Below are 23,742 nucleotides of genomic sequence, written 5' to 3'. Positions count from 1 at the left end.
AAATATTTCCTATACATCAACTTCTTTTATCATATATATATTTAAGTGTTTTATTTTTATTTTAGGTATAGCAAGCTAGGGTTAGGCAGACCCTGATCAGAGTACAAGAGATAATCAGATCTTTTCTTAGGGCCCTAACTTTTAGATGTCAATGGGTTGCATTCGGGTAGGGTATAGGCATTACCGAATCAGACTTAATCAGATCTTACCTAATCGGATTTGGATTCAGATTTTGATTCAGAGGAAAGAACCAAATGTGGATCTGACTAGTCTAAAACCCATTATTTACACTTAATTGAATTCGGGTTTTAATGGGGTTCTGATTTCAATAAAAAATTAATATTGATTCCGGATCCTTTTTGTCGGATTTGGCTACCGAATCCGGCTAAGTTCAATTGGGATTCGTGTTGGATATGGGGTTGGGTTACGCCCGACCCATTGACATACCTATCTAACTTAGCAAGACCAAGAGGCACATGAAGTTTTTTTCTTAAGGGATCCAAAGGCATTTAAAGTATATTAAACCTTGACAAAGACGCCACGAGTCTATGATCAATAAGCCCACTCCTAGTGTTGTCAACGAGTGCCATGTGCATCCCGTATATGATTATTTACCAACCGGGGCTCCGCGTGGTTGGTAGGAGCTGTCTGTGCTGGGACGATGCAGGTTCAAAACCCCCGTGGTACAATTGAATAATAACTGATTCTAAATTCTCACAATCTCTAATTAAGAAGACTGCCTTACCAACTAACCCCATTTGATAAAAACCAAGTGTAGCCTGTTGGAAAATAGTGGTAGGTTAGGATCAATCAATAACCTATAAAACATAAATAAAAAAAACAATCCAATAAAATTTATTTATTTATATCTTTTATGATTTTAGTTTTGAGCATATCATTAAAAACAATATTCAATTTATCTTGAATAACACATCATAAAAATAACAAGTGATGCAAACGTCTAGTCTTTCTACATTAAAACGATACACCATGTGTATATACAAGCATCTTCTTGACATGTTATTTAATGGAGACGTGTGTATGGTAGTTAGTAATCATAACTAAAAATAAAAGTATGTTGTCAATAATTCCTATTTGTTGTTACCAATTGAACATTTAATAACAATTCATATGAAGGCATGTCTTATATATATTTCTAAACATCTAATAAAAAATATACTAACCAAAAACATAACTTTCAACCTTGACATGCTAACAAGGTATATTACCCACAGAGGACGTACAGCTGGGTTGTCATGGATGATGGCCATATGGGCATGCTATGGTTTACATGCATGTGCAAAAATCTTCCCTCTCTCTCTCTCTCTCTCTCTCTCTCTCTATATATATATATATATATATATATATATATATATATATATATATATTATGTTACTTTTTTCTTCTGTTTTCCAACCAAAGACGCCCCCGCTGGTGCCTCTCAACGATGGAACCCTAGCCCCATCGAAGCTCAGGCCGGTGAAGAGTTGAGGTTTTCCGGCGTAGCGTCATCCGTCGGCAGCGGTGCGGGTGACTGACCGGTAAGTCCAACTCTGCTTCTCTCTCTCTCTCTCAACTCAAACGACAGAACCCTAACCCCTTCTCTCTCTCAATGCAGAGATTCATTGGTGGGAGGGAGAAATCTACGATACTGTTTAAGATGGTGGGAGCCCCTCAAGTTGTGCATGATAGCTCGGGCTCCCTTGCCCACAAACCTGATTACCGATCGACCGCAATCGAAAGACGCAATTTTATGGTGTGTCCCAATTGCATTGTCCCTTTGTTGAACTTTTCTCTTTTAGTGGTTTCCCTTCCAGTATTATAGGTATATTCACTACCAGTGACTCATGGGGTTGAATGAGGTAGCCCGGACAATGAGGTCGGACTATCATAATTAAGTGGTCTTAGGTTCGAATCCCATCTGGGTTATCCCCCAGCTTGCCCATCAAAAAAAGAAAAAAGAAAAGTGCCAATGAGTGATGGTGATGGTTGAGGATTCTGGACAATGGTCGTGCTCATGATTGTTCTTTTGTGCCTTACAACAACTAATCCAATTATGAACTATACCCAAAAAATTTCACTGCACTACATTGATACTCATGGTTTGGAATGTTGTCCTTTCATGTTATGGTGATCACAGGGTGAATACTGGATTTGCAAAGATCTATTCTACTCATTTTCGATATTAAATGGCTGTTGTTCCTTCTGTAGTCAGCGAACATCGGTGATATGTATACGAATCCAACATCAAGAGGGCTATCGGATAACATGGATGCCAGGGAAGAGAAAGAGGCCTTCAGGAAATTATTCAAGGCTGTTGAACGTTTAGGTAAGAAGTTATCCATGCTTTCTTTGTTCTTATAAACATATATTCTTCCAGCTTACCTTCTCTGAGACAAAACATATACTCTTGTTATGTAGAAATTTTTGTCCTTTAGGTTTACTTGGGTATGTCAATATATTGGATCTTGCTTGTCATGCTTCCGTTCTTAGAATTTGTGAAACAATTTTATGCACATATAATGCTTAACCTTATTCCAGAGAATATATGATGTGAAGCTTGTTTTACTATTATATGTGTTCAAAGCTGTTGTCCATGCCGTGTGGTAACTTTTTCTGAGCCAAATGGTGCTTTTTAACCGTGTTTTTTTGTTACTTATGCACAGTATAACCTCTGCTGTTTCTTATAATTAATAATTTAATATGGTTCTTCATTTTCTTCACAGCAAATGTTAGGTCTTCATTGTGCGTTATGCTTCGCTGCTCCATTTTTTCTTGAATTTTTTGTTTGAATGCATCCACATGAGAACACACACATGCACATGTTCACGAGTGTCCATAGGCAGACACATCACACACATGCAGCATATGGTTTTCTCTGGTTCTGAATATAATCTCAATTTTCCAGTTTTGAACTGCATCTGCACTTGTCTTACTATATTCAGTCTTCCTGTGGCCAAGCAGAAGAAAAACGCTGGCTGTTAACATTATTTCATTGTTCATTTACTTACTCCCCTTGCATGCATGATTATTTGTCATATCCTCTGAGGCCCTGTTTGAGAGTGATTCTGTTTATTGTTTATGAACATTAAATAGGTGTTTATGTTTGGAAGTAAAATTATTTGCAACCCTCTCCATCATCCACATTCATTTAATATATCATGGAAGAAACATAAATCTGCTTATAGATAACAAGGAAATTTGCCATGAATCTTACAATAACTGAATACCCAAAAAAAATGCAAGTAAAAAAATTCTTTCATCTCGAGAAAAATCCAGATATTGAACCATTCCAAATTATTCACATTGTTTTCATTAAAAAATCACAAACTCATTCATGGACTGGGAATAAAGCTCCCATCTCCCAAAGCCCACACTTTTCCTCAAATTCATGACCTGAATGCATGCTGCCCACCAGCACAAGATCCTCTAGAATCAATCTTCTTGGTTGGTTCCTTTCCTTCCTTTTCTTTCTTTTACTGAAAACATACTTCCAAGATGGCGGTAAAGGTGATGGGACCGGCAGAGTTAGGTGACAGCCAATTTCATGAAGAGAGAGAGAGAGAGAGAGAGTGAGAGAGAGAGAGAGAGAGAGAGAGAGAGAGAGAGAGAGAGAGAGAGAGGTTTCTGGTTGCTGGGATATTTTTCCGGTAGAGAAGGTAATTGGGTTGGTAAGCAGGTGATGAGGAAAAGGGACTCGGAAAAAAAAGATGGTGCCCGATAATACAAATAAATAGAAATTAATAAATAATAACACTACCGGCAAACAAGAAGATGAATGTTTAAAATAAACATAAATAGAAATAAGTCGTTTATAAATACATCCAAATGCTACCTGAAAGTTCTCATTCTTCTGACTAGTTGTTTTTGTAACTCTTGTATGAGTTCCTTGTTAATCATTAACTTTTGTAAGCATTGGCAATTTCTGTTCTCGCCTTTCTTTCAGTTAATTAGAAACACCTGGCTAGTGGGACTTTCAAATGCATTTTCTTTGATTACCCATTTATCACAGTCATTATCCATGCTCTGTTGACTTCTTCATCCTTTGTTGCTTGGCATGTCATCCTTGATGATAATGTTTCTGCAATTTCATCATCTAGTATGATTAGTTCAATCTAGCTTTCGTCATTTTTCCATTTAAGTTCCTTTCTCTCCAGATTCAATGAATCTTCCTCGTCTGCATTGTACTCTGTACCTATTTTGATGATGCATTGTTTGGTTTACTTCATCTCCCTTCCTTTTTTGCATACAGCATTGTCAACCCTGTTAGCAGCATCAACTGGTTCAGAGCTCAATCTGAAAGACATATTTTGACCCGGATGCCCAGAATGCTTTCTCCTGTCCCTTCTCTCTTTAACTCCAGATTACTATGGTATTGCAGGATAATTCCCTTGTAACCTAGAAACTTTACATTTTATTGGGTCCTATTAAAAATGCTATGAAAGATTATACCTACAATGGCTTCTAGGTGAGTCTTCAAAATTTGTGCCCCTTCTGCCTAGTGCCTACACAGTATAATTGTCAGATTAAAATAACTGTTAAGAGATCATAGCATAATAAGAGAATGAAAAGCTCATTTAATGCCAAGGGTCTTCCCAAGAGTACGGCTTGCAAGTTGTGAAGGTACTGAAGAGCTATGAAATTCTCAGTTCCCAACTCTGTTGTTATTGTTATTCTTTGTCTTTGGATATGTGTCTTCATCTGTGCAGGTGAGGGTGTTTGAGGATATCACCAGCATCATATTCCTATTTCCTCCTATGGAGTTTGTCTTGCAGATACTATAATGAACTTTTCAGTGAATCCTTGCTTGCTAGTCACTTGCATGAACTTCTAATTTAGCCAATACTCTTGCTTCTGATGCTTCTGTATGGCTCTGCAAGTGTTCTGTTCATTGTGATGAATGTTACTGTTTCTACCATTTGCATTAGGTAGACTATATTGTGACTTACCTCTGGCATTCTTGTAATATATACTGTAGTTCCACAGTCATTAAAAATCCGCCCTTTTATAAGGTCTTTGACACCATTCAACAGATAGAAAGGTACAATGTTGCAAGAACATGTATCTATGCGTGTATATGTTTTGTATGTATGCACAAAAGCATTTTAATTATGATCATTCCATATTGCTTGCATTATTATGTTTTGCTTTGAATGTCCTTTCCTTGCTTGACATTTATGAGGCTTTCTTAGGATCCTCACAAATGAGCTGGAAAGAGAGGAAGGTAATAGAAAACAAGAATATGGTTTCTTTAGGCGGAAAGGTGAATGCTATTTTGTTTGCTTGTTAATCATGATATTGTTCTAGGAAGGACTAACGTTGTCGTTGAATATTGATGCCTTTTTATTAATGACAGCTTAAAAAGAAAGACAGGATGCCTATCACTTTGGGGAGGAACATCATCAAAAAACAGCAAAATAAAGAACAGAAACTATCAGAAGAGGTTGGATTTTCAACACTTGCACGCATAAACGTGTGTGTGTGTGTGTGTGTGTGTGTGTGCATATGACATCATAGATGTTACGTTCAAACACTGCACTAAACCTTCATTTGGATTCTGGATAGCCACTAAGATAAAGTCAGAAAGGAATGCTTGATGATACCCACATTGAATATTACAACTGTTGGCAATTGGAAGTCCATACCAATGTTCACGTGGATTTTCAAATGAGATATTCATGCTGATATTTCTTTCTTTTTTCCTTTTCTTTCTCTGAGTCGTGACTCTTTTTAACTTTGTACATGTTTCCAGGGTCTTATTGATCACATTCAATCTCAGAAACACATTACTACAAAAAATCAGAAAAGCAGGCCAGAGAACAGGGCACTTAAAATTAGCAAGGGACATTTCAGGAACGGTATGTTGGATGTGAAGCATATCTTGAAAAATGATGAAGCTGCTTCTAGAAAGGAAGATCACAATCATGGATCTGGTAAGGGAAAGAGGAGAGGTAAAGGGAAGCAGCAGAAGAGTAAGAAGAGAAGGCGCAGAAACTGATATTTGTTCTTCCATTGCCCATTTTGCAGGAGGGCGAAACATCAGTTATTCACACAGTGAGAGAAGCATACGCATTTATGCGCAGACAGAATGTCTAATGCTTGTATTATGACCGTTAATTTAAGTGGTCTTTGTTTTTTACCTCTTTTTGTAATATATGATGATGATAAGTTAGTTTTGTGAGCCAATTTCTTCATTTACTTCAATTTAAAGATAAAATTGCCTCATTGCTAACATTATTCATTTCATAAGACCCGGTGAGGTTTCTATGTGCACTTTTACTCATACAAACTTGATGGATACGAGCTGTATTTGTAATGTCTCAATTTCCATTTGCAACTATCATTATTTTCCTGAACTATAGTCAATCTGATATTTTTTTATCTCCTTTATATGCAATTAGGCCTATGTGGAACCCACCTGGTTAGGTGGGTCGGCTTAAGTCACAAGTTCGATATCCAGGGTGTGTCCCTTCCCTTAAGAAGCAGCAGGCGCCCACCTGAATCAGGGTTTGCACTCGATAAATATAAAAAACTAGGCCTAGGAGGACAAACTCATGCTTGCATTATTTCTGCAGCGTGTTTCAGACTTTTTTCTCCACCAGGAATGGAGAAACCACCCTAGCTAGAGTAAGAGGACTGGCCGTGCTGGACTAAGCCTGCCATCCTACAGTCGCTTCTCCGGCGGTGTAAAATTTATGGATTACCGCTCTGCCCCCAGGGAGTCCGTCACCATGCTTCGGCTTATGCCAAGGGGTTGATGCCAGTGAGATTTGAACCTCGACTGCCCGTCTAGTGGACTAGGCCCCATGCCACTACTCCAAACCCCTTGGGGATCGGTGTGTTTTGGACTAGCTTCTAAAAGTTATACTTGTTGGATCGAACCAAGTCACAATTCATGTTCTCTCGATTTTCTTGTTGGAGAATATCTCACGATAAATTGAAAGTTTTGGTTGTTCGAGTAGTGGGAAAATCTTTACATTTATGTTAAAAATATAAATCATTGACACAAATACGAAATCCTTAACAGTTTGGAAAAAAAAAAATATCATGGTATGTTAGAAAGAGCGGCTTTGCAATGTATATGGTAACATCGAATCCATTAAGGGCCTGCTTGGATTCGTGGAATTGTGGGGAATGGAAATCCAATTCCCCATAATTCTCCATTCCCTTGTTTGTTTTCAATTGATAAAAATGGAATGGGATTCACATTACTTTCAATTCTCAAGAATTATGTTCTCTAATTATAGGGAATGCAATTTTTGATAATTGCATTCTTTTTCTTTTTTCCTTTATAAAACAAATGCCCAACGCCCTCGACCCTAGTGGCAGCCGGATTTCGGCGGCACCCTCAGGTAACGTCCTCCTCCTCCTCCTTCATTATCTCTCATGTGTTTGTTTCTCTCCTTTTCTTCTCCTTCCTCTTCTTTTCCTTGATCTTTTCTCTCTGTTCATTCGATTGATGATCTGCTATAGAGATCGAGACAATCGATCTGGTTAGGTTCCAGCCCTAGTGATAAAAAGGACGAGGCATGGCAGGATTGTGGATTTTTGCTAATGTTGCTAGATCTAGTTTTTTTTCCATCTCCAATTATAGGTACTTTAGGATTACTTCTCTGTTATCTCTTATCAATTGGCAAATTTTTTGTGTAATCCTTTGATACTTAGTTGATTGAATTAGGGTTTCAGAGAATCAATTTAGGGTAAATTAGGTATCCATATGTTTATACGGTTGTCTAAGTATGTTTTAGCTAGATTGTTCTATGGATTTTGAATCATGTATTTTGCAAGAGATGTTTGGATTTTAGAGGTTTGGATGAAAGACTTGTACACTATTAAAAATGCAGAAACTATATAATTCTTTAATGATCAAATTGTGAAATCTTCTTCCTTTTCAAAATGCCTAGGAAACAGAAACCACTAATCTATATACACCTAACATTTTTAGTGCTCACATGGAAACAAATGAGACAATGGAAAAGATGAACTCTCAAGCCTTCATTCACCTGGTCCGCCATCCAAACCATAAGCTCTTGGGGGCACGCTTGGGTTAGAAAGAATAAGCTGGATGCTAAAACTCTGTTGGTCATACTAAAGTTTTATCTCTGAACCACAAGAAAATAGAGAACATCTCAGTTGCCTCTTTTATTTACTGTCAATCATGTCTGTGTTGCACAAAACATCAAGTAGGTTCCCATGCAATTCAAAAATCTAATGGTGATGCTGGTTACAAATAGATTTAGTGGCTTTGTTAGGGAGGCATTACCACTGTAGAAGTTATGTTGAACAATTGTTGTTGTTATGGGCATAGATTTTTTTTTGCAAACTTGATGCCCTAGACTATCCAATCTGGTCAGCCTAATGACCAAAGGCTCCGCATCAATACTTCTTTATATGCCAAATCATTTTATTTGTCACAAGCCTATTTCCTTCAATGGGCCAGCGCAACGCAGCGCGACGGTCCTTGCTCACCGCCGCAAGCCTACTAGTCAACTCGCTTGCCGATCGCGAAAGCTTGTAATCAGAGAGCAAGAGAGAATAGAGGGAGAGAAATTGCAATCACAAGAAGCAATCACAACGAGGGTGAACAAAAAAAAGCTCAACACATTTACTTCATTCACATTTTTGTCCGCAGGCCATTACAGTTCAAGTATACGGGTTGCCCCTTCGGGGTATTGATTCACCTAAACCGGACAGCTTACACCAGACTCAATAAAAGCAAAACAGACTCTAAGCGCAACTGTACAATGTAAGTCGCAAGAGAACATGCTCTCCCCTTCAAATCATGCACTGTCCTCGGCGCCATCTGTTTCGTAGTACGCTCTGACTTTAGCCGGGTAGCGGTTGTTCATTTGGAATGCAGGTTCCCACGTTGGTTCTGCTGTATCCTCCCACTGCACCAAGTATTTCTTTGTCTCCCTCAAGTAGTTGACTTTGTGGCGAAGGATCTGACTGAGGTGCTTTTCGGCACGTTGTGCTGTCGGGGCCCTCTGCATAATGGAAGCTCATTGTGGCACGCTGCGTTTCGGGTCTCCATCATCCTGATGAAACTGCTTGAGGTTGCACACGTGAAACACTGGGTGCACCTTGAAGTCTGGGGGAAACTCCAGCTTGTATGTCAGCTTGCCCACCTTCTTTGTGATGGTGAAGGGTCCTTCATACTTTTTGAGTAGTCCGCGGTGTCGCTCGCAGAAGATGCATGTACGACCAGGATATAGCTTCACCAACACTTGGTCCTCAACTTGGAACCTCGCAGGCCGACGATGTTTGTCCGCCCACTTTTTCATTCTCTTTGCCGCCTTGTGTAAGAATGCCTTCGCCAACTCATTTTGCTCGTGCCAGTCGCGAACAAACTGGTAGGCGAAGGATGACATTTCCTTTTCTTGTGCAGCAAGAATGTGCGGGGTCAGTGACTGCTGCCCCGTGGCTATCTCAAACGGGCTGTGGCATAAAGACTCGCTCTTCTGCAGATTGTAACAAAATTGTGCCACATCAAGGAGCTTCACTCAATTTTTCTGATTGACACTAACAAAGTACCTAAGGTACTGCTCAAGTATCTCGTTGATGCGCTGTGTCTGCCCATCTGTCTGTGGATGAAAGCTTGTTGAAAACAGTAAATCAGAGCCAAGTAGCCGAAATACTTCACGCCAAAACTTGCCCGTGAAGCGAGCATCGCGATCACTCATAATGCTTTTTAGTATGCCCGAGTGTTTCACCACATGCTTTACGAACAACTCTGCAGTCTTCTCTGCAGGACACTCCTTAAAAGCTGACATACTTTGAGAAGCGATCCACCACAACCAAAATAGAACTGAGGCCCTCTACCTTCGGCCTCAGTTCTATTTTATGTAATTCAGGTTTGATGACAAGGAGCTACAGAGGGATATCAAGTTCTTACCCTACAAGATAGTGAACAAGGATGGAAAGCTTTACATTCAGGTGAAAATAAGGGATGGAGAGGTGAAGACATTCAGTCCTGAGGAAATAAGTGCCATGATCTTAACAAAGATGGACACAGCAGAGGCTTACCTTGGGAAAAAAAATAAGGATGCCATTATCACTGTTCCAGGTAGCAGATTCTTGTTTACCCAAGGTGCAATAACTGTTGAAAGACATGTTTAATGCAAAAGAACCGAGCAAGGGGATCAATCATGATGAAGCAGTAGCTTATGGTGCGGCAGTTCAAGGTGGAATCCTTAGTGGAGGAGGCGGGGAAGAAACAAATGTTAGGGAAAGAAGCTTCTTTATTGATTAGGATACAAATGTTAGGGATCCCTACAATGGATCGAAGAAACAAGCATGAAAGACAAAATCAGAAAAATTAGGCACACACTGAAACAAGGATTTTACGTGGTTGGGCAAAAATTATCTATGTCTACGATACTACTGAGCCTTCTTTATTGATTGGGATACACAATGGAGAGGAGTTTATGAATTTTACATTTGAGTCTACTGTTGCAGGATACAATAAGGAATCTATGGTAAAATTAGAGAACTACTCTCCAAAAAAGTTGATTTGGGGCCCTCAATTTACATACAAAGAATGGACCCCCTCAATCCCCGCCAACTTACAGTAAAGTTGGATCCACTGAAATTATGGATTTATATCCAGGTAGAAAATAGACACCACGCTCCAACAACAAAAGCTGATTTGCATTTTGAAATATTTAATCTAAAACTTGTAGAAAGATTGTATACATTTTGGGTTTGGCTAACCACTTCTTTAGGATCTTGGATATTCTCCTGCTGATGTGGCATCTCTAAGCTTGAGAATAGAGACAATTGGTGATGTCATGACCAAATTGATCCCTAGGAACACTGTGATTCCAACAAAGAAGTTCCAGGTCTTCACAACCTACCAAGATCTTCAAACTGTGTCAATTAGGGTAAAGACTAAATGTAGAACATCTTGACTCTTGAGATTAGTAGTTTTTGTGGTTGTACGCGCTGAAGGGTGATAGCTTATCTAAACTCCTTGAGACTTTCAGGTGTATGAAGGCGAAAGAAGTTCGATGAAGGATTGTCGTGAATTAGGAAGGTTCGATCTATCTAGTATAGCACCAGCTCCAAGGTAAGCCCCAAGTGACCTTTGTTAGTGGCTTTTAAATGTTAGTTTTCTTTAAGCTTTTATGTTGCATCAATGTTGCGTAGACTTATTTTAGGAAGTTATTCATTTATGTTTTGGTTCATAGAGGAGTGCCTCATATTGAGGTTACTTTTGAAGTTGATGCCATGTAAAACCACCCCCGGGCGATTTCGTCGAGAAGAAGTAAAAAAAAAATGGAAAGACAGTAAAGAAGGAAAGGTCTATCCTCATCCATCATAAGGGTTATAAAAACTCTCACGGTGCACCTCCCCTACCACCGATCGAGATTGAGAGACATGAGGAAAAAAAAGATGAGAAATGAGATTGTAGAGAAGGGGAGCATACCAAAAATCTGACCGACGATGAGGTAAGATTCTTCCCTTCCATTCCTTTTTTTGGTTAAAAAGTGGGTAGGGTCGGCAGCCATGGCTGCCGGTGAGGTACAAAAAAAAATGAGAAACCGCAGTGAGTGAGTGAGAGAGAGAGAGTTGGCTGCGAGGCCTGCCCCTTTGCTTCTGAGAAGACTAAAGAGGCAAAACCCCTTTCGCTTTTGGTTTATTTTATAGAGGACCAGACCGGGTCGTATTGGGGGAAGCCCAGACTGAACCAGGTATGTTTAAAATAATAATAATAATATTTCGGTTCGAACCAGTTCTAATCGAACCGCTTCTATTTGAGTTGGTTCATACTGAACCAGTCTGGACCGAATCAGTTCGAACCGACTCAATCAGATCGAACCGGTCTGGGTGTGAACCAAATCGAGTTAGGTCTAACTAGGTCTCAGTTCTTAGTTTGAATACAGTATGGTCTTGATCTGATCAAATTTGAATCCAGTTTAATCCAGTCAATCTGGACCGATCCAAATAAAACTAGATCCAGATAGATTTGGGTCTGGATCTTGTCTGACTGATCTGGATCCAGAAAAGAACTGGTTCTAGTCCATATCAGTACTGAATCCAGATCAAAACTATGTTTGGATACAATTCGATAGTTCTGGATCCAGATCAGAACTGGATCAGGATCCAACTCATAACTGGATGGATCAGTTATGGATTCAGATCAAAAATTGGTTTAGATCCAATCATTCAGCTTTAGATCCAGATCAGAAATGAACTGGATCCATTTTATGATTAATTTTTAAATTTTGAGAATAATTATCAAAATAACTAAAGTACCCTTATGTGTATCCAAGATCTGTTTAGGTAGAATGAGCATAACTTTGCACTTCAAACTCGAAATTTAGTAAGGTTTGATGCATTAGACTTGTATTGTAGAGGAGAATCTATGTGTTCTTTGGTTTTGGTCAAATCAGGAGCACAAAAATTGAGGTCTGACTAGTCAACTCGAGAAGGGTATTTTGATAATTTTGTTAAAATATAAGAGGTTATGTGTATTAATACGAATATGCTTGTGTAATTATCAGATCCTAGTGTTAGAGTATCTTGAGACTCGATTTTGATCAAAGCCCAACATTCGTATTTGAGGTAAGGGATATTATAAGTAATTTTAGTTGTGAATAAATCTTTTTGCATTGCATGTTATTGTTGATGTTGTGAATGAGCATGATTAGAAAGATACATCTTAAGTGTGAACATGATATATATAAAATAACCATGCATGAAATTATTGCAATGAGATGATTACATATACATGTTAGTGGTGATATGTCATGCATATTATAGAGATTATTTATGTAATTGTATATCTATGTTATGATTTGCAAGATATGCATCATGATGAGATTGTGATTAGACTTAAGCCCATTTTTATTCTAGTTGTGTCATATGACTTTTACATTGAGATTAGCATCATAACCCCTTAAATCTCGAAAGTGGCAACTTGTGAAAAGAGCTACTTGATTCGCGGCCAGAGTGCAGTCACCATAGAGATTGGGCCCTCAGCGATTTAGCAATGTAAGGACTCTACATCGTTGCTTGCTTAGTATGAGATAAGTGTGAACCCTAATGCTATTATGAGATTAAGAGTGAGATTTGTCGTAATCATTTCACGATATCACTCGTGAAAAAATGAGTGAAACACGATCTTGAGAATATGGTTCAATGTGATGAACTTAAAATATGACTCAGGGTTATATTCAAACAACGTTTGGAATTCTAGACAACCATGAATGGTTGAAAGTAATCATGGTCAGGATGTAGCATAAATCATGCTGAAATTGAGATTAAGCCTGACCTCCCAGCTAGTTACCGGTGAGGTCATCTTTTTGTTTCGATGTAGTGCCTAGTGGTCCAAGGATCACTGAGGGTCTATGGTTTATTGTCTGGTCAACATGTAGAATTGATGTGTTCTACGCGGGTTGTTACGTCCATAGATGACTATGATTGGTATAACTGACCTCGTATTAGTTTGGTGTGACAGTGTTTAAGAGTTAAAAAGAGATAATTAAAACATACAATCTTGTGTGGTGTGTCGAAAACTAAACTCAAACTAAGGGCTTAGAGCACACAACAGTTGAAAGTTGAACTTCTTATTTGCTTATAATATTTCTTACTGGATTGCAGACTCACCTCTTGTATAATTACAATTGTAGGTTTTAGGTACACTACACTGGCAGAACATGATCAATTACTTCAACTTCAACAGAGTACTTGGTAGTTTTTGTTTTCTTGTCATTGAACATTTATGTACTTGCTATTTCTTTATGTTATAAATGATGAACTTTGTGAAAGAAAGCGAGTTATTGGAAAAAGAATGAAAAAAAATTTTAGTCGATGTTTTCTCTATGTAAACTCTGTATGTTTTCTATCTGAAAAGTAATACCAACCGGACTCAGACTCTCAAAATCCCAGACGTACCAATGAAATATTGAATGTGATAGATGAGGACAAGGCTGCAAAGAGGTGACAATCGATCACCATTACAAACGACAAAAGAAGACTCACCAAGAGGAGATTGAGAGGATGGTAGAGGCAGAGGAATTTGCAAATGAGGATAGGAAAGTAAAGGAACAAATTGATGCCAGGAATAACCTAGAGACCTACATATACAACATGAAGAGTATATTCAATGAAAAAGATAAGCTTGCAGACAAGATAGAGTCAGATGATAAGGAGAAGATTGAGACTATCTAGGAGGAAGCTTTGGATTGGTTGATTGATAACCAGAGTGCAGAAAAGGAAGATTTTGAGGAGAAGTTGAAAGGAGTCGAACTTGTCTGCAACCCAATAATCAAGCAAGTGTATGAGAAGAGTAGAAGTAGCTCAGGATCCTCCAGCACTGGAGATGAGAGTGATATTGATTGCTAAATATTGTAGGCAAAGAGAACGTTGTGACTGAGGCTTGTAAACTGAAAGTTTGATAGAGTTAATTTTGATACATAATTTGTTCCCAGAAAGACCAGTTAGATGTTAGAAACTTATCAATTCTTGCTTTTTTTATACGGTGTGAATATTATACGGTTCAATCAAATGCCTCGTCTCTACTTTGGAAATCTAAAAAAAAGACTTAAAAAAGAGCCTTGTTTCTATTTGGGTGTTATTCTCTTATGAACAGTCAATTCAGCTAAAAAATGTTCACTTGTTCTTGTTTGTTTGCACATGGTCCCTGTCTTGCAAAGAATTATGAATGCAAGGGATGTTAATCTGTTACTAAATAGCGGGTACAAATGTTTTGGACGGCAAACTACAGATAATTTTTCTTTTTATTACATATGGACATTTCCTGCAACTACTTGTGATGGAGAAACCCAAAATCCTCTCAACAAACAGGTTTACCTCAAGAGGAAGCTTTTAATTTTCACAATCCAGGCCAACCCCCACAGACAGAGAAAAGTTTGCTGTCCTAGAATTTTTTCGTGAATTGCTTGGCTTCAAGCTTTTGATCTCTTTGCACACATGATCCAGCATTCCAAGAAAATCACTCACAATTACAAAAATCCGGAGTTGGTTGGCTTCATCCTTACTCATATCACCATGGAAGTATTCTGTGATCCTCCTAACCATATGTAGAACGCGTTCTTCATCTTGCTGCAACTTCTTAATCTCATCCTCAGCATGTTGCAGGAAAGATTTCATTGATTTCACAAATTTCCCTCCTTTTCCATCCATCAGCAGATCGTCCTCCTGGATGAGCTTCTTCACCATTATTTGCACTTCTGATAGTTTTGAAACAGAGCTCGCCAGCGCATCCAGATCGATACCGGCCGTCTTCTTCACATTGCTCAATTCTGTACTTAGACGTGAGACAAGATCCAGGCCTGTTCTTCTGTAGGACTCTTCTTTTTCCTCACAGACTTCATGTCTGGACTCGTCATCGGTGCTCTCTTCTGTAAATTCAGATGCTCTAACGCCTTCAGATCTAATCATCTCCTGAACAACAAAATGCAGTAAGGTGGTCTTCCCATCCGTTCCTTTTACATCTGCAAGTTTAAGCAAGGCGTCAAGCTTGAAAGCTCTTGCACCTCCTCGACTTGTTCCATCGTTCATCCGGTTTCCTGTCTTTAACACTGCTTCCAGCAACTTTAGAAAGAGGCGACTTGACTTCAATTCCTTGCAGGCATCCTAGAGAGAGAGAGAGAGAGAGAGAGAGTCAGCAACAGATGCTAATGTCTTTCTAGTGAAGCACTGGAAATGAAATGGTCAACTATTTACCTCTAGCATTACAAATGACTTTTTGAGATGAAGCACCTCATCTTCAAAGGTTTCTTTGTACAGCATTGCTTCAATTCTTACAAAGGCCAATGGCAAATTCAGCATCTCCTTGACAAATCTCTCCCCTAATCCAAGTTCACTTATGTCTCCATTGTAGTTGGACAGCTTCTCTTCTTCTTCCTTTGTGGGTACCATCTTTGCCAGTGCTTCTAATTGTTCTACAGTCAATCCATCCCCTGTCAAAAATGACCATATAATTAGCATCGTTTAATTTATGCATCTCTCAGGGGATAGATCTACAAAATTATACTGAATTCAAGGTTACTGGAAATCGCCACCTATGTGCAGAACATGTTTCTTAGAAATCGGAAATGTAAAACTCAAAGTTTAGGAGCCATCTACTTTACATAGGAATCTTCAGTACCTTGCACCAAGGCATTACACACTTGCTCTGGGGATGCATTGAGCGCTTTGGAGAGTATAGTTATGTTCTGCAATCTTTTTGGATCCAAAACATGCTTGTTGGGAGGAGAGCTTTTGGTTCTGACTTCTTCATTCAATGCAGAATTTTGCTTATTGTACCGGAAAAGTGATTCAATCATTTCTTCATCAAACCTGTGATGAACACCATAGAAAAACAAGGAAGATTGGTGACATTGTTGCTAGTGAAATAACTAGAATAACTGAGATAGGAATTTTTACTCAAATGAGCCTGCTCTCAGCTTGTCCCACACCATAGAGCGATCCGGTGAAGCTCGAACTTTGTCCCAGTGTAGTGGCTTTAGTTTTGGCAGGCGATTCCCATCCCTACCAGCTGATGCAGATTGCTCAGGTTGGGATGGGGTCCCCAATTTGGTCTGTGGTGAAGTTAGTCCCTTTGGCAGTGGAGGTGGTGGCACATGAGGCGGCAACTGTAGGCCTGGCATCGGAGGTGGCGGAGGAGGTGGGGTAGCATTCTGTGATCGAGCCAGAGGAACTGAAGTAGCATTCCGGGGACGAACCGGAGGTAGAGCAGCATTTGAAGAGTGCATTGTTGATGGTTCAGTTTGCACAGTAGAAGAAACAGGAGGAATTGGTGAACAGGGGGAAAAGGACTTTTTCAAAGGAGAAATAGGAGTGGTGTCTGGTGTTACTGGTCTGCATGGTGGTGAAAATGGAGGCCCTCTTGGTGAGAAATCCCTCTTTGAGAAATCCAAAGGAGAGGGAGATAGAGATGGTAGAGCTGAATTAGCATCTGAGACATCGGAAACCCGCCTGCTTGATGATTGAGATCCACAGACGGAATGGAAGGCTTCCTCTTCGTCGGACATCAGCTCGAGAAGAACGTCGTTGCGATCCAGCGAAAGCCGATTCCGGCTATCTGATTTCTTCAGCTGACCTTGGCCAGGGGAGCTATGTGAGTTTGCCTTGGGCTGCACATTGAGGTTCTCAGTGGGCTGTTTGAAATCAGAAACAGTCCCTGCAGATGGGTTCAACGTGTTCAGATAGAAATGCTCAGGGCCCTGATCAAACCCAACCTTGTTGACAAGGCTTGAAGAGTTGCTCACCTCTGGCTTCTCCGACCCGCCGCCACAGAAAGCGGGGAACAGCATTGTCCTCACTGGCCTCTGTTTCTTTCTCCTTCTGAATCTCATGAGCCCAAAGAAGACCATGATGAAAACAGCAGCAGTTCCTACCGTAGACACAACTGCTATGGCACCTCTAGTAACTTGAGGCCTACTGTTCTCCCTCTTACTACCAGGAATGTTCAGCTCATGAGGCAAGATAAAAGTAGGGTGCAATGCTGGACGGTGGTGAGAATTTTCATTTGTGAAGAATGGCAGAACATGAGGTGGAGTTTCAGTTATACCTCCAGCACCCATGGGTGCTGGAGCTGGTGACGAACCAATCTCCTCATGGCTTGACATTTCCTTCTCATGGCTCTTAAACCCAAGGAAAAAGCTGACCTTGTGCAAGACCCATAGTCTCCTGCCAACATCATCCTCTCCTGAAACCTTCTGAATCTGGCCTTCCTTGACTTCCCCTCCCGCCTCAAACCAAAAGAGCCCCAAATCCTTACTTGGGTACCGACCAACTTCTTGCCTCAACCATTCAGTTCTTATGTTCACAGCATAGAGGCAAGGGAAGAAGAAGATGAAGATGACAGTGATGATGTGCAGAAGCAAGCAAATGAGACGAAACAAAAGACCCATCCTAGCATCCAAAATTCTTCAGAGGATCAACTACAATACAAAAACATTTCAAGGCCACACATTTTTACCATCCTGCTCCTTTTTACCATATAGACAACCCTGTGTTTTTTGGTGCAGGAGCAGAAGCAAGCTTTAATGCTACTCCAAGGAATCCCTGAATGTGGCAGTTGTAGCTTTACTGGGCTCCCTCTGGCTGTGCTGCACCAGCCACACATTCTCACGTTTCCTCTCGCATGAACCCTCCACAAATCCCCCTCCCTGCCGTGTTTTGCTGTCATTTTGGCCTTTGAGTCTTTGGCAAACCAAACAAACCTCAAGGACAGAAACTTGATGGCGTACAGGCCTAGACTTTTGTAGACTCCTGTTCTTGTCAAAAATAATATAATACATATTATATTATTAATATCCCGCCGTTATTATCATTATCCACCAATAATCAAGGCAGATGATGTGGGTCATAAAGCAAAATTCAAATCTCCATCTGTTCATGTTTATTGGTCAATTTCAAACAAACAATCTGAATGAAAGAGTAGGTAAATTTTATGCTTGAAATGGTTTGTTGGGGTCAATCAATTGAACAGTAGGTTTTGCTTGCATACCAAGAGGTGGCCTTCTAAGTCTGACTCACCAACTGCATCATTCAAGTAAAGGGGACCACCATTTTTTCTTTCTTGGTTTTATACTTTCATGGAAATACTTGAAAAGTTTGGTTGCAAGAATTTTCAGCTCTGTATTTTTACAGACCAGAAATTTGATGGCTTTGAAGGGAGCAAGCCTGTTTAGAGATCTTATGTTTGAGTGTTGGGATCACAAGCTTCCGTGAGGTTTATGAGTCTTGTATTGTTGTTGTTACTAGATTTGCCCTTCTTGGGTGCAAAACAATGTTGTTAAAATCGGCCTGAATCGGCCGATTCAGATCAAATCAGCCCAAAATGACCGATTCAAAAGGGGCTGATTCACAACCGATTCAGTTCATTTTTTATATTTTTAAGGGGGTTAAAAAATTGACTAATATTTTTAATATATTTTATTTAATGTCACGTGTCATCTGATGGTAAAAAGGTTGATTCACAGAGATTTCAATTCAATTGGATTAGATTCTTAGTTTTTTTTTAAGAAACCGATTCACCTAGTGAACAGATTTTAACAACATTGGTGCAAAAATGAGTAGAAAGGCACTAATTTCCTCGAATAATAAAAAAAGAAGAAAAAACATCAACTAAAGTAGTGAGGAGACACAAGAAACGAATTGAGGAAAGGCTTAAGCATTGATTCAGCTCAATATCACAGATCTTGTTCTCGGCAATGGAAAATCTTGTGATATTTGGCAAAAATTGTTTTTCCTTAGTAAGATCTCAGAAAAATATTGTTATATTTATAAATATATAAAAATGTACTATAATGGGTCAAATGAGATAGCTGGTTGGGTTAGGTCGCACTATCATATCTTAGAGGTCTCAAGTTAGAACTTCGGGGTGTCAACGGGTTGGGTTTACCTGGATCCGACCCGTACCAAACCCTATAGGGTCCGGGTATGGTGATAAATAAGAAGACCCAATTAAGTCCCAGGTCCAGACCTGAAGGTCCGAATAATACATGGATCCGAGTATAGTTTGTGAAATTTTATAGCAAACCCGGGCCCCGACATGAGTTCCCATTAAGACTCACAAATTTTCAATGTAAAAATCGGCCAAGGTCTAGTTCATGTAGTTTTTATTGCGTCCGAGTATGGCTTTTCTTATGGTGGATCCAATTAGACCCAGATCCAGACCCGATACCATACTGAAAATCGGGCCAGGTCTGGTTCCACCTGGGTCCAAACCAAACCCGACCAGTTGACACCCTAGTTAGAACCCTACATGGTTATCCTCCAGCTTCCTTATAAAAAAATATTAATATAGCAATATAACTAAAAATGCAAAAATTTAGTAAAAAAAAGTTTTAATGTGGTATGTTCCACCTATTATGAAAATATCCCATTTTTTTGGGTATTATATCTGCCCTTGGTTTTAAAATGTCAGTGATAATTGGAGAGCGGATCCTGTAAAACCCATGGTGAGATTACACCCACAAAACCCACTCCACTGTACTGTAGCTCATTTCAAGTGGGAGCCACAGGGGTGAGTTTTGTGGCTGTGTGAGATTGCTAATCTCACCCAGCGTTTTACAGGATCCGCTCTGGATATTTGTAAGTTCAGAGAATATTCTTCCTGCCACATTGTTTATAATTGCCTTCTTTTTCTGATTTTTTGTTCGTGTCTCGCACAGTTGTCAGACCCGTATCGTCTATCGAGTCGGTTTGACAACAATTCAGGTGAATCGAACCGATACCGATTCTCGACTTAATTGAATTGAATTGGCCTTGAATCGTTAAACTTTTAACCAGCAGATGACATGTGTCATAAAAAATATTAAAATAATATTTTTAAAAATTTAAAGCCTATTTTTTAAGCATTTTTTCTTTATTTAAAAAAATCCAGGGTCAGTTGTGTTTTTACCCATATGATACGAATCAGCCGATTCAAACTGATTCGCAACGATTCTGACAACATTGGCCTCACGTAATTAGTCAGTGGGGGAGTTGATGTCCTCCAATTAATAATAGAGTAGTATCTCATCAAATGGAGCAGAAGGCGGTGTATGATTGTCTTACAAATTAGGGGGTGTCAACGGGTCTGTTTTTGGTTCTAACTCAGGTGGAACCAGAACTGGCTTCAATTTTTGGGTATGGTGTCGGGTCCGAACCTGAGTTTAATTGGACTCACCATAAGAGAAATCATACCCGGACCTGATAAAAACTACATGAACCAGACCCCACGGTAAAATAATATTTTTTTATCATTTTTACATTGAAAAATTGCGGCTCTTAATCAAAACTCAGGTCGGGCCCGGGTCTGGTATAGAATTTTACAAACTATACTTGCCTCCATGTATTCGTCGGACCTTCGAGTCCGAACCTGGGTCTTAATCGGGTCTTCTTATTTATCACCATACCCGGATCTTATAGAGTAAGGTCAGGTCCGGGTAAAACAGACCCATTGACACCCCTACTTGTAATAACATGAGATGAAAGTTAGGGTTTTTTTTTTTCTTTTTTTGGTTTATTAACATGACATGAAATTAAAGGTCATTTTTGGTATTATCATGGAGTACTCTTATTGAATCTCCAACAAGACGTACTTCTGTGAAGTCGCTTCCACAAACGCTTCACCACAATGATATGCATACCACATGGCTCCCATGGTATCCAATGAGCCTTCTAGATCGACCATGCACCAATGCTTGGTTTTTTACCTAAGGGGTCCCACCAAAAAAAATTACCAAGAAGAATCCACCATTGATTTTCCAAAATCAACGATGTATACAGCACCAAACGATGCACGGGATCTAGGAGCGTCTCTCACATCTAAGAGTTGGTTTGTAATGAACAGTCTCCTTCCTGTTTGACAGTGCATGACAGTTCAGTATGTGTTACTGTTTTGCAATACTGAAATGGTTGGTCCAAACTTTATTAGCATCACATAAACATCGTTGGCAATGTGTTGCATTGAGTTGGATAGGGCTGGTAAACGAACTGAACAGGTCGTGACTTGACCCGGTTAGGCTCATCACAAACTCTTCGTATAACCGCCCAAGCCTAACCATAAGCAGTTCATTTAGCTTACATGAGTTGAGCCTGAACACAGGGTATTTGGTTCATCTCGACTTGGGTGAGCTTATATATATATATATATATATATATATATATATATATATATATATATATATATATATATATATATATATATATATATATATATATATATATATATAGAGAGAGAGAGAGAGAGAGAGAGAGAGAGAGAGAGAGAGAGAGAGAGTTCTTCTTCTTCAAGATCGTGGTTTTTTGTTATTTTTTCTCACATCTAACACCATAGATGTGATCTATAGGTTTTCTTTAGTGAGAAACTTTTGGATCACCGGATATGACCTGTATTCAGTTTTTTTTTTTCAGTGATCCAAATTCAATGATTATGAAGTCATCAATTTTTTTAGCTCATAAAAATACATTCTTTTGTAAAAAAAAAATTGATCCAAGAGCCAATTCCCACTAAATCACACATGCTAAATACATCTAACAATTCAGATCTTTCATAAAACACTTAAAACCTATAGGGCAGAATGAGAAATGGGGCCTATATGTACCGAACACATTAAGCCCCATTTCTTGTTCTGCATAAGTTTTAAGTGTTTTATGAAAGATCTGAACTGTTAGATGTGTTTAGCATGCTTAATTTAGTGGGAATAGACTCATGGATCATGTTTTTTTTTTGACAAAAAAAATTTTTTTTTGTAACAAAAAAAAACTGGTATCTTCATATTTCGGATCACCCAGAAAACCTATATACAGGTTAGATTCATATAAACCAAAAGCCAGTTCCCACTAAACAAAGCCTATATATCACATCTACGGTGTTAAACATGAGAAAAAATACTTAAAACAACTATTTTTAAAGAGGCCTAATGAGAAATAACAAAATAGTGGGCCTAAAGAACACATTACTCATATATATATATATATATATATATAGGGGAATGAAAACCTTCCCAATGAAACTTTTTTTTTTGTTTTTTTGTAAAATTTTGATGGTAAAGAATGATTGATTTACTATAAATCGACACTTGGATCATGAATTTTGAATTAAAAAATAGTATTTAGAGCTTAAATTTTTTTATAAATTGTATGTCATTGATTTTGGAACTTATAAAACCTATTCATGCATCATAATCAAATGCTCCAAGAACTTATTCCTATAACAACAAGCATATAAATTACATCTGTATGGTTGGAAATTTGAAAAAGATACCAAAAATCCAATAAAGCATACATTAAGAAGGTTTGAGAAGGTTTTTCATTGAAGAGGTTTTCATTTCTAGCTGAGCGCAATCACCAATTCCAGCTGAGCGCAAACCGTGACCTTGCCTACGAACACAAGGGATGAGCAACTGTTGTGATCGTGCAACATGTGTGGTACTTAGTGCACAAACCGTGACCTTGCCTACTGACACAAGGCGCGAGCAAGTGTTGCAGTCATGCAACACTTAGAGGCATTCAGTCATAATCATGACAATCCATAGTAGGGCCGCATCACAAGTGTAGACGCAGACGTGCAAACCATCACTCTGCCTACGAACACAAGGGACGAGCAAATGTTGCGACCGTGCAACATGTGTCATACTTGGTGCACACAAAGTGCCGCTGGTGCGCAAACTGTGACCTTGCCTACCGACACAAGGCACGAGTCTGCGTCTGATCGCATATATTTGGATCCCTTTTTCATTAGGTCTCATTAGACCCCTTAAAAATCATAGTTTTAAGTATTTTTTTCTCACGTTTGTGATTTATAGGTTTTGTTTAGTGGGAACCAACTTTTGGATTGTCCGAATTTGACATGTATTCAGGTTTTTTTGGTGATCCAAAATCAATGGCTATGAAGGTACAAAAAATTTTTATTCATAAAATCATGTTTTTTCTTCCAAAAAACATGATCCAAGAGTTGATTCCCACAAAATGGATGATGTTGAACACTTATATAGCTCAGATCTATAATAAAACACTAAAAAACCTATAGGACGGAACGAGAAATGGGGCCTAATATGTTAGAACAATCTTTCCCAGTTCATAAAATCATGTTTTTTCAATGAGCAAACATGATTTTATGAGCTGGAAGAAAACCGTACCCATCATAGCCAAGATTTTGGTTCACAGAAAAAAACTTGCATACAGTCCGATTCTCATGATCCAAAAGCCTGTTCCCACTAAAAAAACCTATAAGGAGAACGAGAGAAATAAGTATGGTAAATGAAATATGCTAAA

At 39.0% G+C, this 23,742-nt stretch overlaps 2 protein-coding genes and 1 pseudogene across 9 annotated transcripts; 2 read left to right on the top strand and 1 right to left on the bottom strand.

Moving 5' to 3' along the window:
* Positions 1–1,387: 1,387 nt before the first annotated feature.
* Positions 1,388–6,186, top strand: LOC149846475 (uncharacterized). 8 transcript variants are annotated; one of them, XM_089998013.1, is made up of 7 exons: positions 1,388–1,541; positions 1,619–1,756; positions 2,212–2,329; positions 5,193–5,263; positions 5,357–5,443; positions 5,753–5,933; positions 6,028–6,186. In XM_089998013.1, the coding sequence occupies exons 2-7, from the start codon at positions 1,661–1,663 to the stop codon at positions 6,108–6,110; spliced, it is 636 nt and encodes a 211-aa protein (XP_089854139.1). In that variant the 5' UTR covers positions 1,388–1,541; positions 1,619–1,660; the 3' UTR covers positions 6,111–6,186. The 8 variants fall into 8 exon arrangements, 5 of the variants coding, with proteins under 5 accessions (XP_089854139.1, XP_089854140.1, XP_089854141.1 ...); XM_089998014.1 differs by having other exon boundaries at positions 1,419–1,541; positions 5,193–5,224; XM_089998015.1 differs by having other exon boundaries at positions 1,419–1,541; positions 2,141–2,329.
* A 1,114-nt stretch (positions 6,187–7,300) lies between these two features.
* Positions 7,301–14,349, top strand: LOC149846474 (luminal-binding protein 8-like; annotated as a pseudogene).
* A 377-nt stretch (positions 14,350–14,726) lies between these two features.
* On the bottom strand, positions 14,727–17,885 carry LOC149846473 (formin-like protein 8). The gene is made up of 4 exons (XM_089991412.1): positions 16,396–17,885; positions 16,118–16,308; positions 15,694–15,929; positions 14,727–15,603 (listed from the first exon to the last, which is right to left on the bottom strand). Exons 1-4 carry the CDS (start codon positions 17,883–17,885, stop codon positions 14,833–14,835), a joined length of 2,688 nt encoding a protein of 895 aa, XP_089847538.1. The 3' UTR covers positions 14,727–14,832.
* Positions 17,886–23,742: the final 5,857 nt, after the last annotated feature.

The sequence above is a fragment of the Nuphar pumila genome, chromosome 2 (assembly GCF_984573655.1).
Source record: "Nuphar pumila chromosome 2, dmNupPumi1.hap1.1, whole genome shotgun sequence".
NCBI lineage: Eukaryota > Viridiplantae > Streptophyta > Magnoliopsida > Nymphaeales > Nymphaeaceae > Nuphar > Nuphar pumila.
Note: the sequence above shows the minus strand (reverse complement) of the source record. Positions and strands in the feature narration are given on the sequence as shown.

What these genes read in the sequence shown, in the direction of transcription:
- LOC149846473 (XM_089991412.1), bottom strand. Translation starts at nt 17,885, where the DNA reads ATGGGTCTTTTGTTTCGTCTCATTTGCTTGCTTCTGCACATCATCACT. An exon ending in CTGAGAGCAGGCTCATTTGA is followed by an intron (nt 16,309 to 16,395) that starts GTAAAAATTCCT and finishes TGTTCATCACAG; the next exon opens with GTTTGATGAAGAAATGATTG. An exon ending in GTGTAATGCCTTGGTGCAAG is followed by an intron (nt 15,930 to 16,117) that starts GTACTGAAGATT and finishes CATTTTTGACAG; the next exon opens with GGGATGGATTGACTGTAGAA.
- LOC149846475 (XM_089998013.1), top strand. Translation starts at nt 1,661, where the DNA reads ATGGTGGGAGCCCCTCAAGTTGTGCATGATAGCTCGGGCTCCCTTGCC. An exon ending in TCGAAAGACGCAATTTTATG is followed by an intron (nt 1,757 to 2,211) that starts GTGTGTCCCAAT and finishes TTCCTTCTGTAG; the next exon opens with TCAGCGAACATCGGTGATAT. An exon ending in AGATCACAATCATGGATCTG is followed by an intron (nt 5,934 to 6,027) that starts GTAAGGGAAAGA and finishes CCCATTTTGCAG; the next exon opens with GAGGGCGAAACATCAGTTAT.